This window comes from Rhinatrema bivittatum, chromosome 2 (genome assembly GCF_901001135.1).
Source record: "Rhinatrema bivittatum chromosome 2, aRhiBiv1.1, whole genome shotgun sequence".
NCBI lineage: Eukaryota > Metazoa > Chordata > Amphibia > Gymnophiona > Rhinatrematidae > Rhinatrema > Rhinatrema bivittatum.
Window position 1 is genome coordinate 726,358,279 of NC_042616.1, and position 13,427 is coordinate 726,371,705.

Sequence of the window (13,427 nt, forward strand, 5' to 3'; positions counted from 1 at the left end):
GTTAGAAACATAAAACATGATGGCAGAAAAAGACCATAAGGCCTATCTAGTCTGCCCATCCACACAATTGCTTAGCCCTTCAATCCCTACCATTCTCTCAGAATAGAAACAGAAACATGGTGACAGTAAAAGACTATACAGCCTATCTAGTTGCTGTAAGGTGCTCCCAGGTGCTGGTCTGGATCTGAACATCAGGCAGTAGTGGCTTCTCCGTGGCACACCAGCTAAGGTCTTGACGGCCACACTAGTTGGGAAACACTGCTATAGATAATACTAATAAAATGTAATTTGTGTTCAACTGGAAAGGCCCATAAAGTTGATTTATAGGGCTAGGGGGCCTGTGCTGTTGCTGTAATGATTATTAGCATTACCCGGTGCACTGGTATGAAAATTAGTTCTAAGATCTTTATTGAAATGTTCTTAATTTAACAATCTAAATTAATTCATTCTTGCTAGAGTCTTCTATAGTCAAAACAAAGTCATTGCTTTATGCGAATGTTATTGATCTGCTGTTCACTTGGCAAATATTGAATGGAATCCAAATGGTAGACTATTGCAAATTGATTTAAATATGATGTTTTAGAAGCATTCACTCATAATTTAGCCAAACAAAATAATCCATGGTTTGTGGCACACAAAAAGACAGTGCTTTTTGAAGTTCATCTCAGAGATTACACATGTTTACAGCTAACAATAACACTGCTGGGCAACAGTTTGACATTTCATACTGTAATACTTTCTGAGCACAGATTGAATTTCTATTAATTAAAAATATTTGAAACTCTGACCAGATACTTTTGAATTATTTATGTAAAGCTGTTTACTTATACATATCCTTTTTAAGAATATGTTCCTAAACTTCAGAAGTGTCCCAGAACAGACCACAGACATCCACAGGCCTATTGTGCTTTGGTATACTATGCCCCAAGTAGGTGAAAAAAACAATCGGTGTGTGTATTCACTTAAAACAAATGGGCATCCCAAAACAAATAGGACTCCATTCATTTCTTTTTTGTGTCCACGTATTAAATGGAAGGAGACCCACAAATGAAATATCCTATTTGTTTCATGTGTTAGTTCCCCATTCATTCCTAAGGCTCATTGAAGTCTGTGGTTCACAGATGTCAATGAGGAATATGTGGAAGGTAACTATAGGAACCCAGACCTTCTCTGTGAGTCTTGTGTGACCTCACTTTCTTGTCAGAGCCTGGACAGTACATGTTGTGAAGGAGACCACAGAAGCAACATATCACAGCAAAGTATTTTTCTAATTCAACCAATCGCTGCTTTCTGTGTCTAGTGACACTAATCCTCAAGATTGAGCATGTGCGTTTCTTCTATAGACCTAGTCTTGGAAAGACGCAGTGGAGTGGAGCTCTTGCAGAGTTCATCTTTCAAAAAAAGGTTTTCTAGCTGTTGCCAGTAATTTTAAGTCTGTGCTACACTGGTTTCATCCACTGTGCCAATCAGCAGAGAAAGACAGGCAGTAGCTGCTGTTTGTTCTTTCCCTTGGGAGAGGACAGTCTGGGAGAGAGTGGGGAGAATTGCAGCAGTGGGCACTAGTCCAGCCAGGTGGGCGGTACACAGTACTGCAGATACTGAAGTATACGCACCCCTAAGAAATAAAATATTTTAATATCCAGTAGGGATGTGCATTTGTTTCATATATTTCGGTGGTATGCATGTACCTTGTGGACTTTATAGTACATAGGTAAAAAACGGATAGTATGTGCATAACTCGTTATTAAAAATCATGCATACTATCCGTTTTTACCTGTATACTATAAGTCCACGAGGTACGTGTGTACTGCCGAAATGGATGAAACAAATGCACATCCCTAATAATCCAAACCCCCCCAGTGACAAATTCCATCATATCAGAGGAAAGGTAGAGGAGGGAAAGGAAATGTTGGTAAGGTTGTCAGCTAAAGTAATCCAGCAACTAAGTTAAAACAGAGCATCTTCAAGCCTTGACTGGCAGAAGGGAGTTCTACCCATAAGAAATTGAAGTATGGAAAGCATGTACCACTGCAGACTGCTGAGCCTGTTTCTCTCCCTTCTGCTTCGAAACAGAGTAAAAAGGTGGGAGAATTATCATCCAAGGCAGGGAGAAGTAAGGCAGTAAGGTAATAGGAGAGAAACACCCAAAACCAGCAGCTTGCTTTTCTCTATTCACCACTAGTGAGGCTATGAAGGAATATTTGCATCCATTGATTCAGATGAAGAATCTTTTCTCGGATTGCTTGAATCAGCTTTGACAAAGGGATACTAGAAGAAAAAACTTTGGGAGGATCATATAGAAGTGTCTTGGCATCCAGTTTATTGATGGGGGAGAGAGAGCAAAGTGAGGGTGGGGACAAAGAATAGGCAGTGCAGGTAGAGAGCATGATTGATGATCTTGGCTTTGTTCCTCATGGTTCACCCTCTACCTCAACTCCAGTGCCAACATCCACCCCCAAGAATGTAGAGAAGGGATCATAGTAAAATATGTAATCTGGAGGCATTTCAGAGTCAGGGAGGTCCCGCATTTCGCACAGTGTCTTCACTATGTGAAGGACATCAGTCAAGAGAAGCAAGTGGAGCATCTCACAAATACTAGTATGCAGTATCACCTGAAGAAGCAGCAGCCGTTAACATTGGCATCTGGGAGGGTGGCAGTACTAACAAAAGGACCCCCTTTTTCTATTCAGAGAAAAGTAATTGAAAAGGGGAAGAGTGTTTCCCAAGCTGATCTCACACCTTTGGCCCCTTCCAGCAGTTAGGTGACAGGCAAGCAGCTCCCTGCCATGCATCAGAAACAACTCAACATGCAGGAAAAGGTGGTGTTCGGTATCACTGTCCTGGGATAAGAGGCAGACAGCACCCAAAAATATAATGAGCAGCATCGGGGAAATGATTGCCCTTGATGACCAGCCCCTGCAGCTAGTGGAGCACATGGGTTTTAAGTATTTGCTGCAGGTGTTAGCCCTGAATTACAAAGTCTCCTCCAGGACCACATTTAGCCTGTACGACCAGTGCCATAGTCACATCCAGGCACTGCTAACTAATGCAGAGGGGTGTAGCTTGCATTTCACCAATGACATCTGGACCACCTCGAATGCTACTCACTCTTACCTCTCCCTGACAGCACACTGGTGGGACCTGGCTGAGGCGGGGATTGGCAGCAGCCAAGTGGGGGCTGAGCATTAGGGTGCAGGTGGGCTTTGCTGCATACCTAGTCTATTCTAACAGCCATTAGAGAGATGCTGGAAGGTTAGCAACTAGACCAGAGAGCAAGGAGTTTAAACGCAGATTTATTTGTCACAGACCATGGCAAGAAAGTAAAGGCAATAGATGATGGGCTTCTAGGGGATCTGTTGTTTTGCATATTTACTGCACCTGGCAGTGAAGGATGCCCTGGGCTGGTGTCCAAGGATCACAGGAATGCCTTCCTGCAGAAGTTGATAGAGATGTGCAGGAAAATAAGGCACTTCCATAGAAGCATGAAGGTGGGGGAGCTTCTACGAGAAAAGCAGGAAAAATTGGGGATGCCTCACAAGCGTCTCATTCAAGATGTTGATACCTACTAGAGTTCCACCTATATGATGCTGCAGAGGTTAATGGAGCAGCAGACACTTCTTCTTAATCTGTCTCAGGAATTAGAAATAGGTGTGGAATGCTCCCTGTGTACATCATGATTGGGCAGTCATGAATCAGCTGGTAGAAATCGTAAAGCTCTTCAAAGATGCCATGGAGGACCTGAGTTCCAGAAGTGCTACCTGGTTCAGGGTCATCTGTATAATAAATATTATAGAGGAGAGGTTGGAGGGCTTCTGTCAACAAGAGGGAATGAGAGCAGAGGTGTTGAGGTTTCTGGACTCCTTGCAGCAGCAGATTTAAGAGAGACTGAAATTCTCTTCCATCTAACCATGAAGGAGTGGAAAGAATGAGAAGTAACCCAGAAAAATTGGAGAATTTTCCCAGGGCAAGATGGCGACATGAGGCAGGGCCTATCATTTGCTCCCTGCTCGTTTTCCTGAATCTATTTCTGGTCTCTACAGTGTTGTCCAAACACAAAGGGAAATTGCAGGTATCCCCCCCCAGATACCCCTCTTTTACCTGGGCAGCAATTTATTACAGCTTTTATGCCCTTTGCAGTAGTGGAAGCAAGGACTGTTGGCTCTGTTGCAATCCGAGGTGAGGGAGCGCTCAGTCTACCTGGAGATGTTGCACTCAGTCCTCCCGATCAAAGGCTTCTGCTGGCAGAGAGAAATACTGCCACACAGTGACCTGAGGCGCATAGCAATGACATGCTGCTGGCATCGGAGACAGAAGGGGTCTGTGTGAGTTTGGCATCTCAGCAGCCATTGCCACCTTGGTTGCTGGAAGGCTCCGAGTGAGACAGCTTCACTTTTTGTCTGACTTGCTCTTCTCCTATTGAGGATCAAGGTGAGCCAGTAATAGAGACGGGATTGGCTTTGGTTGGTGTAGCACAACCTGGTCTTCTAGAGCCCATCAAGGAGTCCTTTTCTATACGATATAGAGCAGTGTAAGTTACAGTAGACTCAATATAGGATTTGCTGATGGGCTTTGGCAATTCCCTGAAAGACTGCAATTCAAAGATAGACCTCCTATCCAACAAGTTGGAATCTATGGGGATTAGCTGTGATTGTCAGATTTCTGAAAGTAAGACCAAAGTGCTGGATATGGAGACAACCACAGACCTTTAATCTTTTGGTGATTAAGGATCAGAGAATACTCTCTCAGAGAATTGAATCTTTGGAGAATCAAAGAACACTTGAATTTTCAATTCTTAAATTTTCCTAAAGTGGTGGGGTAGTGCCATATTATATTCTAAAGAAATATTTTCTTGAGATTCTACAGTCCTACTCTGAGAAAATTCCTTCTATAAACAGAGCTTATTTCCTCCCACTTGTGAGCAGGTTGAAGTCTCAACAATCCCAGCCTGTGAATTATCTTAAAGTTGCTGTTAAGTTGATAGATTTCCTTGAAAACTTAGGCGTGGAGATTATTGAGCGATCAACATTATTACTTTCATTTATTTCTGAACAAGATATCAATGAGGTGATGAAAAATATTTTAGGAATATCTCTTCTATATTTTTTAGTCAAATGATTCATATTTTTCCTGATTTTGCTCGCTCAAAGCAAGAGAGGAGAAAAAAGTTTCTCGCTATTGATTCAAAGCTATTTCTACAAGGTGTTCCTTTGTCCTCAACCATGGTAATAACTGTTTTGACTTTTTTCTTCCGGAACAGCTAAAGTCTTTATTAAATTCCAAAGTTGTAGTAATATTTGCTTCTGGTACCCATTAGGCCTGGTGTTTGATTCACTCCATGAAGTTAGCAAGTAGCTCATTTAAAACAAATCAAAGACAATTTTTTTTCACTCAGAGCATAGTTAAGCTCTGGAATTCATTGCCAGAGGATGTGGTTACAGCAGTTAGGTTTTGGATAAGTTCCTAGAGGATAAATCCATAAACTTCGGTGATGATAATTAATAAGCAATAGTAGCTTGTGATCTATCTAATGTTTGGGTACTTGCCAGGTACTTGTGACTTGGATTGGCCACTGTTAGAAACAGGATACTGGGCCTGATGGACCCTTGGTTTGACTCAGTATGGCATTTCTTTTGTTATGTTCTTATCTATGGTAAGGTATTCACTTTGTTAATCACATTAAGCTTGTTTTCTCATTGAGCTTATTTCTTGTTTTCTCCCTTTTTTCTGCCCCACCCCCTCCAAAATAAATGTTCTGGTAAAGATGGGGAATATTTCTTGTTAACTTTGTGTTAAGATGTTAATACTGTTAAATAACAGATTTTTCTTTGTATTTTGAAATTTTCTCTTAGCCATTTTCTGTCTGCAAGGTTTATTGCTTTGTATAATTTAAAATTCAATAAATATATAGTAAAAAAGAAAAACTGAAGAAGTGGTCACAGGTTTGGCAGTTTGGATTCAATGCCAAGAAGTTCAGAGTCATGCATTGGGAAACTGCAATCCGAAGGTGGTGTTTGTACATGTTGTGGACTGAAAGACTTATGTGCACAAACTGGGAAAAAGACCTTGGGGCGATAGTATCTGATGATCTGAAGGTGGTGAAACAATGTGATAAGGCAGTGGCTAAAGCCAGAGAGTTGCTGAACTGCATTCAAAGAGACATAACCAGCAGTAAAAAGGAGGTGCTAGTGCCACTGTACAGATCCTTGTTGAGGCATCACCAGGAATATTGGGGTAGATTTTAAGACCTGCACCCGGGCGTATATGTGCACGCACTATCCGGTGCGCACACATGTACACCCGATTTTATAACTTGCGCGCGCAAGTTATAAAATCGGGGGTTGGTGCATGCAAGGGGTGCACACAAGTGCACCTTACACGCGCCGACACCCACGGGCTTCCCCCGTTCCCTCCCCCCTAACCTAACCTTCCCACCCCTTCCTCTAACCTCCCCCCCAGTCCTACTCTAACCCCCCCCCCCCCCCAAATTTTTGTCAAACCTTTTGCGCCTGCCAGCAGCCTGCCGGCACGCAATCCTCCAACACAGCATCAAATGGCCGCTGTGTCGGAGGCCTCTGGTCCCGCCCCCGGACCGCCCGCCCGCCCATGCCCCACCCCCAGTCTGCTCCTTTTTTCAAGCCCTGGGACTTAGACGCCGGGCCTTTATAAAAGAGGCTTGGCACGCATAAGGCACTCTACGCATGTAAAGCTTTTAAAATCCGGCCCATTATGTTCAGTTCTGAAGACCCCATCTCAAAAAGGATAGGGACAGAATGGAAGCAGTCCAAAGAAAGGTGACCAAGATGGTTTGGGGTTTGTTCAGAAAGCCATATGAGATAATACTGGAAGACCTTAATATGTACACCCTGGATGAGAGAAGAGACAGCGAAGATACGATACTGACCTTCAAATACCTGAAAGAAATTAATGATGTGCAAAAATCAAATCTTTCCCAATGGAAAGAAGGCCACAAAACTAGACTTCCCAATATGAAACTCCAAGTGAGAAGACTCAAAAACAATGTCAGAAAATATTTCTTCATGGAGAGGGTGGTAGATGTATGGAATACCCTCCCAGAAAAGATGTTGAAGAAGAGAAAAGTAATGGAATTCAAAAGGCGTGGGACAAATAGAAAGTTCCTGCTGGCTAGAGAATGGAAATGATGAAATGGGGTAAGGTTACTATTACACCTAAAATTCACATTTCTGCTTGGTTGTAACCTGCACAGAATAACAGTTGCTATTACCCTGAACAGAAGGCTTGGGACTAGCCTGCTGAACAGCAGTTGCTAGTACCATTAGAAAAGGCTTGGGGATAGCCTGTACAGAGCAGCAGTTGCTACTATCCTTAAAATAATAATTTTAATTTTTTTTTTTTTAAAGAACTTGCTGGGAGGACTGGAAGGACCATTTTGGTCTTTATCTGCCATCATTCACTATGTTACTATGTTAAACCTCTCACAGAACATTATACATGCATGCTTTCTACACTTTGTGATCCATGGGTGAAAGGGAGTTTCTACCTCCAGTTCCAGTATTTCACATTCACGAAAGAGATACTGGTAGAGAAGGTCTGTCAAGTGAAGCGCTAGAGGCAGAGTTAGGGATGCAGCACAGGAAACAGTGGCCAATTCAGAGAGTAGTGCAAGCAAGTTAAACACCCTATCGGCAACCACTTCCTTCTTACCTCAATATGCCAAAGCCATGCTGCTCACAAAGAGCCATTTTTCTTGGGTGGTAAGAAAGACACTGTTCACTGTAGTAAAGGAGCATCCAGCACAAAGACATGGACACAGATGCACTGTTATATTGGGCACCAAATCCACTGTCTGGCCAGACATATAGCCAGAGTGGCTCAGCACTATCTTTCCTACCCACCAGCAAGCGTGCGCAGTGAACATGGCTTCTCGATAACAGGGACATTGTGATCCCTCATTGCTCAAAGCTGGTGCCCCAGTTGATGAAAAAGCTGGTGTTTTTTAAAATCAGTCTGCCTTTGCATGGGTTTCCAGATTTTCCATGTAAATGGCAAAATGAATAAAATATCTTGAAGGCCTTGCTGCCGCTCTGCCTACCTGCCAAGCCCTGGGTCTTCATGACACTTTTTCATTTATTTTCTCCCTCTATCATTGCCTTGAGAATTTTCTGTTTCTTCTGGTGCTTTGTTCCCCCTTCATGGTGTTTTCAACTATTAATTCCACATTTGATGCCATTTTACTCCTCTCATACAGCTTGGAGGGTTCATGCCACTGTTGCTGGTTCCCTCTTTTGAAGCCTTGGGGTGTTCTTCCCACTCTTGATTTCATTATTGATTCTACAGGGGTTTTTTGTCCCCACAACATAAATGTGAAATACAAGTTTCTCCTCCCACTGCACTTGTTTTGCTGTTCTTCATTTTCTTCTACCCCTCTACAGTATATATGGTATATAAAACTCATCAAATAAATAAATAAATACAGTCCAGCCTGGTTCTCCTATTCTGTTTGTTGATTACACTAGAGTGGTTTGTCCAGAAAAGTCTTCAGTCAGAAGGAAGAAATAAAGACAGAACATAAAACATACGCAGGAGAAATCATTTCCATGTTCTGAATGTGGTAAAAGTTTCAGAAAGAAGGGAGAACTAAAGCAACACATGAAAATCAACAAAGGGAAGAGACTGTGTTCAGCAATAGAATATAGTAAAACCTAATATTTGTGTTGTCCAGTCTTCTGCCACTATGTGGATTCTGGGTTATCTGTTCAACTCCCTTATCTGAAGTTTAAAAATTGCATTGTGATGTATCAATTCCTTTTATTCATTACTAGACTGATATGGTTTCTCTATATTGTTGGAATTGTATCACTTTGCTTATAAATAAAAAATAATTTAAAAATTAAAAAAAAAATTGTTCAACCTTTTTTAATAAAGCAAACCTCACAACTTACCAGGGAAACCACACTGATGAGAAACCATTGACATGTTCTGATTATGACTAAAGATTTATTTGGAAAGCAAATTTTACAAGATGCCCATAATTCCACCTAATAGCAAAATTAAGCTCAAGAAGGGAATTAAATAAAAGCTCATTTTATTTATTTATTCATGTATTTGATTTATGTTGTACGTCCTGTCACAGAAATAATACTCCAATCCAAAAATCCACGGATGAGGGTAACTAAACCTAGTAACATCAACCAACCCACATCAAATATTTTCCTATTTTTTCTTTCTTTATATCCTTTAAACCATTGAAAAAAATATCCCAAAACAGGGTCATCAATATTTCTTCATTGAAACGTGGCCTCGTTGGGTAAAAACGCATCTGCGAATTGAAGTCTCAGCGTCTATATCAAGCTAAGAACTTTTTGTCTGTCTATTCAGACAGTGAAAACATAAGAAGCAAATTTGTTGGTGAACTGTTCTCATTTGTTTGTCAAGGATTTACTTTTCAAAACTTTTTTACAAAAAAAACAATATAACAAAAAAAGGGTTTTGTGATAAATAATAAATTAAATATAGGGGAATGGTGGTCTGATCATGATTAAAAATAATAATGAGGTTAACCTGGATGGTTCCTTGAAAAGTTTATGAAACAACCACTTTCCTCTTAATTACATTTTTGGTCAAAAGAAATTTTTTGTGAAAAGGGGATTCTTGTTTTCAATGAAGAAATATTGATGAACCTGTTTTTGGGTATTTTTTCAATGGTTTAAAGGATATAAAGAAAGAAAAAATAGGAAAATATTTGATGTGGGTTGTTTGATGTTACTACAGAAATAATACTGGCAACAGATTATTCTCTTGTACTAAATCTGACAAGTGGCATGTACTTCCACGGGAAGACAAACATTTCTCATGCCAGTCTGCCTTGCTTTTATACACCTCATGCTACACCTTGAGGTACTTTCTGCCATTCTGCCTTGCTGCTAGACACTATACCTTGGGGTGTTCTTCCCCCTCTGGCAGGCTGCTTTTCCCCTCTTATGATACTTTTGTGTGTTGATGCCACTCTTTGTACTGCTTTGTCCCTTTATCTGTTCCTTGGGATTTTTTCTGCCACCTTTTCTGTTTCGTTCCTCCTTCATGGTGCCTTAGGATGTTAATGCCATTCTTGGTGCCACTTTGCCTTTCATATACTGCCTTTGAGGGTTCATGTCACTGTTGGTGTCCCTTTTTGAAGCATTGGGGTATCTGGCCACTCTTGCTGCTGCTTTGCTCCTCTCACAATGCCTTGGAGAACTCCTGCCACTACTGGTACCCCTTTTCCCCTTTACATTACCTTAGGCTATTCATACCACTTTTGGTGCCACTGTGCCATAGCCTAGGTACCTTGGAATTCTTTCCCCCTTCTCATGATGACTTCCCTCAAATTTCATGAGAACTGATGAGAAAACCCCAGTTCTGGAGCCGAAAAATAGGTTGCAGTGCTTCCCTCATTGACTTTAATGGCAAACAAATGAACAGAGTCAAGAATTTGCTTTATTTTTAACTGAACCATATTTTCTGCTGGTGCGATATGACTAGTGATGTTGTTAGATTTTTTTTCTTCCATTGCTTTTGAAAATCTTTGGACAGTACACAAGTATTTACCCTTCCTTTTCCCCTCATCACACCCTGGGTAACCTGTACATGTCCTTGAATATTTAGTAGTATTAAAATGAACTTGGCAGTTCTGTTTTGTTTTTTTGAGCTATCTTGTAACATTTGTTTTTCTAATACTTTCATTTTTAAACTCGCAAAGATAGTGCTGTAAATGTGTTTGTGGAGGCAAACTGTCCTTGTGCGTTGAAACTTGTAAGAATTGTTCTGCCCTCATAAGTATGTTGAGAGAGAGGTTACACTGTGTTAAAATCTGTGCTATGTATAGGATAGTAACCAAAACTGTGGCGTAGAACAAGCCAGCATAAAGTTTCTACCTCCCTACTGGTGCACTTTTTTTCATTTTTTTCTCCATTTATAAAGATGTGTTCTTATCTGGGTCCAGAAGGAAAATGAAATCTTTTTTTTTTTTTTTTTTTTGTGTGTGTGTGTAGGGAAGTGTATCACACCAAGCGAATGCAGCATGTCATCTCAGTGAAGTGGTCCTCTGACAACAAGTATATCCTCTGTGGGTCTGATGAGATGAATATTCGAATATGGAAGGCGAATGCTTCAGAAAAACTTGGTGTGGTAAGGAACCCTTGTATGTTTTTCCGGACTGATACAAGGCAGATAAAAACTGTCCTCTTCATATGCTGCATTCCTGGTCCATCAAAAGACCACCCAATGCGGTTTGCAGCAAGTCAAAAAAATACATTGTCAATCAAATATTATACATACAAACTGTGGGGCGGATTTTAAAACGGTTACGCGCATAAGTTACGCGCGTATACCTTAAAAAACCCCCACTGCGAGCGCCGAGCCTATTTTGCATAGGCTCGGCGGCGCGCACAATCCCCGGGACGCGTGTTGGGGGGGTGGCGCGACGTTCGGAGCGTTCTGGGGGGTGGTGCCAGCCCGGGGGCGTTCCAGGGGGCGTGGCCGAGGCCTCCGGACCAGCCCCTGGATCGGGTGATGGCGCGCGCGAGTTATGCCTGCCTCGAGCAGGGGTAACTTTTGCGATACAGGTGGGGGGGTTTAGATAGGGCTGGGGGGGTTGGTTAGGTAGGGGAAGGTGGGGGGAGGCGTAAGGAACGGGCAGCACGCGCAGGGTGCACAAATGTGCACCCCCTTGCGCACGCCGACCCCAGATTTTAAAAGATACGCACGGCTATGCGCGTATCTATTGAAATCGGCGTTCTTTTGTTTGCGCCTGGTGTGCGAACATAAGTACGCGCTCGTGCTTTTTTAAAAAATGTACCCCTGTATGTATTGACAAAATAAACATAGCATAATCATATACTGTATTTCTAATTTAAATGTTCAGTGTGATGCTCTGCAGTCTTTTTCTTTGTTTCCTGAAATTTTGAACAAACTTTTTGCAGACTTAGACATTTCAACTCCGCTTTCATATTTTCACAGTACCTGTGTTCATGTCATTGCAAAAATAGAAGATTCACAGTTGTGTTGATCCAAACATCAAAAACAGGTTTATTATGTCAGAGTAGAAAACTATGAACTTTTTCCTTCAAAATCCAACTGTACAGCATCAAGATAGATTCATCTTTCAGATAATGATTAATTTGGCTTTAAAGCAAAATCAAATCCTTTTCAAAACCGTCTGTCCACATAAAGCAGACTGATGAGCTCTTGAGATTGAGCTCAGAGAGAATTATAGATGTCAAAGTAAAATGGATCTTGCATGAACTAAAAAGCGACTTGAAACTTTCAAAATCTGAAATATGCTTGTGAAATGTGCTGAGATGTTCCAACCAAGTCATACAGTGTTGTTTAAGAGAAAGTAGGAAATTCTCAACTGTGCTAACTACAGTGTTTAAGAATTTGATTACTCAGACTATTGTCAATCAGAATTTGTTTTTAATCAGAGCAAGGATCCATTAAGTTTATCTAAAGTTAGAGATTGTAATGAATTTTATTAATTATAATCTAATTGATCTAGTTTAGTTTTTGTTTATTAACTTGTTATACCATCTTTCAGAGACAGTCAAAGCAGTAGCAATTGCTTCATCACAGGCCGATGCAATAAAACCTGCGGGAGAGCCGGTGCTCTTTGAGCACCCGTTCTCCCAATGCGCACCCAGGCACCTCTCCTGAGCGCACGATTCTCTTTTTAAATTAGGGCCTGTTCTAATAAGGAGGCGCTAGGGACAGTAGTGCGTCCCTAGCGCCTCATTAGCGGAAGCGGTGGCTGTCAGTGGGTCCGACAACTGACGCTTAATTTTACTGGCGTCTGTTTTCGAACCCGCTGACAGCCACGGGTTCAGAAAATGGATGCCAGCAAAATTGAGCATTCGTTTTCGAACCCACTGACCTGCGGGCAGATTTTTTTTTTTTCCAAGAAGTTTTTGTTTTTGTTATTTTTGGGGTCTCCGACTTAATATCGCTATGATATTAAGTCGGAGGGTGTACAGAAAAGCATTTTTTTCTGCTTTCCTGTACACTTACCCGGTGATGTCTATGGTTAACGCCTGTCTTTAGGCAGGCGCTAATTTCTGAGAGTAAAATGTGCGGCGTGGCCGCACATATTACTTTCAGTATCCCAGGCGACTAACTAATAGGCTCATCAACATGCATTTGCTATTAGTTTTCACAAGTTTGGCTGCACATTTTCAAGGCACTATTACCCCCTTACAGTCGAAAATGTGCATCCAAACGCGTGCTAAATGGTGCGCTCGGCCAAGCGCACCATACTGAATCGGCCTGTATGTTAGGACAGTTCTATGCAATTTCACAGTTTCTAAAGTAGCACAACAGATCATTGGACTGCACAGATATTTTAATTCCCCTAGACATCTAAGAGTATCACATTCTTAATAATGCACCATACTGGCAAACGGTTAAAAGAGCTGCAT

The 13,427-nt window shown here is 41.5% G+C and overlaps 1 protein-coding gene across 1 annotated transcript in view; it reads left to right on the forward strand.

Moving 5' to 3' along the window:
* DCAF13 (DDB1 and CUL4 associated factor 13) overlaps positions 1-13,427 on the forward strand; it is a 207,943-nt gene that overhangs the window by 126,633 nt on the left and 67,883 nt on the right. Inside the window, exon 9 of the mRNA XM_029591856.1 lies at positions 11,010-11,145. Within this exon, the coding sequence (XP_029447716.1) occupies positions 11,010-11,145 (136 nt within the window). The remainder of the gene's footprint in view (positions 1-11,009; positions 11,146-13,427) is intronic.